This window comes from Olea europaea, unplaced genomic scaffold, assembly GCF_002742605.1.
Source record: "Olea europaea var. sylvestris unplaced genomic scaffold, O_europaea_v1 scaffold20926, whole genome shotgun sequence".
Lineage (NCBI taxonomy): Eukaryota > Viridiplantae > Streptophyta > Magnoliopsida > Lamiales > Oleaceae > Olea > Olea europaea.
Genome location: NW_019238858.1, coordinates 1 through 1,886, shown reverse-complemented (window position 1 = coordinate 1,886; position 1,886 = coordinate 1). Strand labels below are relative to the sequence as shown.

The window sequence follows — 1,886 nt, the reverse complement described above, 5'->3', positions numbered from 1 at the left end:
CATCTCTTTGTGACACAGCATTTCTGTAGAAATTATTATGGGTTTTCAGATCTTGTGAGACTGGTCCGGTTCTTGTTCTGCTCTATTAGCTTTGACACATTCTCACATAATAATTAGTTTAAATTACAATAAGAAATCTGTCTACTAACATAGTTATCTTCTGTGCAGCTATTGAAGGTGTGCCTGTTGTATTCTTTACTGATTCTTCAGGTTCACTCCCTTGTGATTTCTGTTTTTGCTATAATATTATTGTTCAAGGTAATATCTCTTCATTCCTTGAGGTATCTATCAAACTGAGATTCTATTATGCATTCTGTTTTAATGCCTGTATTGTCACAATATTTAGGTGCAAAAAACGTTGTGAATGCTTGTCGAGAATGCAAGGTAAAACGGCTAATATACAACAGTTCTGCCGATGTAGTTATTGACATTACACGTGATATACTTAATGGAGACGAGTCGTTGCCATACCCTGACCAAGTATGTCTTTGACTTTGGCTTCTTAATCATATAATTGATAGCTACGTCTTTTTTCACTTCTCACTACCTTTAATTTCCAACTGCTCAAACCACCCCCCCCCACCCCCCGGCATGCTTTAATACAGTTCCAGGACATTGTGGCCAGCCTCAAGGCTCAAGCAGAGGCATTGATATTATCTGCAAATGATATTGATGGCCTTTTAACATGTGCACTTCGTCCTTGCAATGTGTTTGGACCTGGAGATGAAAAACTTATTCCATTTCTGGTGAATGTGGCAAACTCTGGATGGGCGAAGGTTTGAAAGCTATTTTTACGTGCGTCACATATTTCAGGTTTTATTATTTTTGTTGCTGTAATTTTGGAAATCATATTCACTTTTTAAATTTTATGGACTTATGTGACTTCAGTTGATAGATTGTTTCAGTATCCTTATATATTGATAGTTTTCCTGCCTCACATCTGTAAGGCACACAAGTGTTATGATATTATCTCCACTACTTATTATAGAATGCATTATGAGTATTTTCTCTATACCTTTCTTTTCTTGTGTTTTTTCTCTGAATATTGTATTACTATTCTTGCATCCTATGTACATATTGCTTTGAATAAGTAATTGGCTTTCTCATTTCAGTTTATTATAGGAAATGGTGCAAAACAGTCTGACTTCACCTATGTGGATAATGTTTCCCATGCTCTTATCTGTGCTGAAGAATCTCTGGATTCTCATATGGTTTCTGTGTCTGGAAAGGTACTTTCTAGAATTGTATGCTCATACCTGTCATAGGAATCTATGCCATTTCCAAGAATTTGAAAGGATATGTAAATGGAATCTTTTTGCAGGCTTTTTTTGTAAATAATCTTGAGCCAATGAAGTTCTGGGAATTTGTATCTCTTGTATTGGATGGCTTGGGTTATCAGAGGTATTTCACCTTTATGGTTTGCTTGATATTTATAGTATTTGCTGAATCATCAATTCTGGCATTAGTTAGTGTAATCAACCATGCATACAAAAGGTTCAGACTTCAGTTCTGGGGAATCATTGATGAATGAAGAACTTTTCTGACGAACGAGTATGGCACCACAAAGTACAAGACTTTGAGTAGAATTGATGAAATTATTTCTGCTGTTACCTGCAGGAGCAGATGTTATTTGACAGGCTTATTTGGTTACATTAATGAGTCACCTACGGCTGTAATCCAAATCTTTTGCTATATACTTATGATGTCTTCAGGCCACCATTCATATGTATCTCTGTTTGTATTTATGGTGATAGAGAAAAAATGCAATTGTGTAGGACAAGAGACCTTGATTAACATTAGATACAACATTAAACAAGCATTTTTTTCTGCATTAATGCTGCCCACATGTTGAGGCTTCACCCTTAAAGAACCTGTTGCTTTAGTTC

General features: G+C 35.8%; 1 protein-coding gene across 1 annotated transcript; it reads left to right on the top strand.

Annotated features, from left to right (window-relative positions):
- Nucleotides 1-122: 122 nt before the first annotated feature.
- LOC111380101 (3beta-hydroxysteroid-dehydrogenase/decarboxylase-like) lies at nt 123-1,850 on the top strand (the record flags this gene model as incomplete). The annotated part of the gene is made up of 5 exons (XM_023003569.1): nt 123-258; nt 347-480; nt 606-776; nt 1,113-1,229; nt 1,322-1,850. Coding segments are annotated over 5 exons (768 nt in total), but the record flags the coding sequence as incomplete, so codon positions are not given.
- Nucleotides 1,851-1,886: the final 36 nt, after the last annotated feature.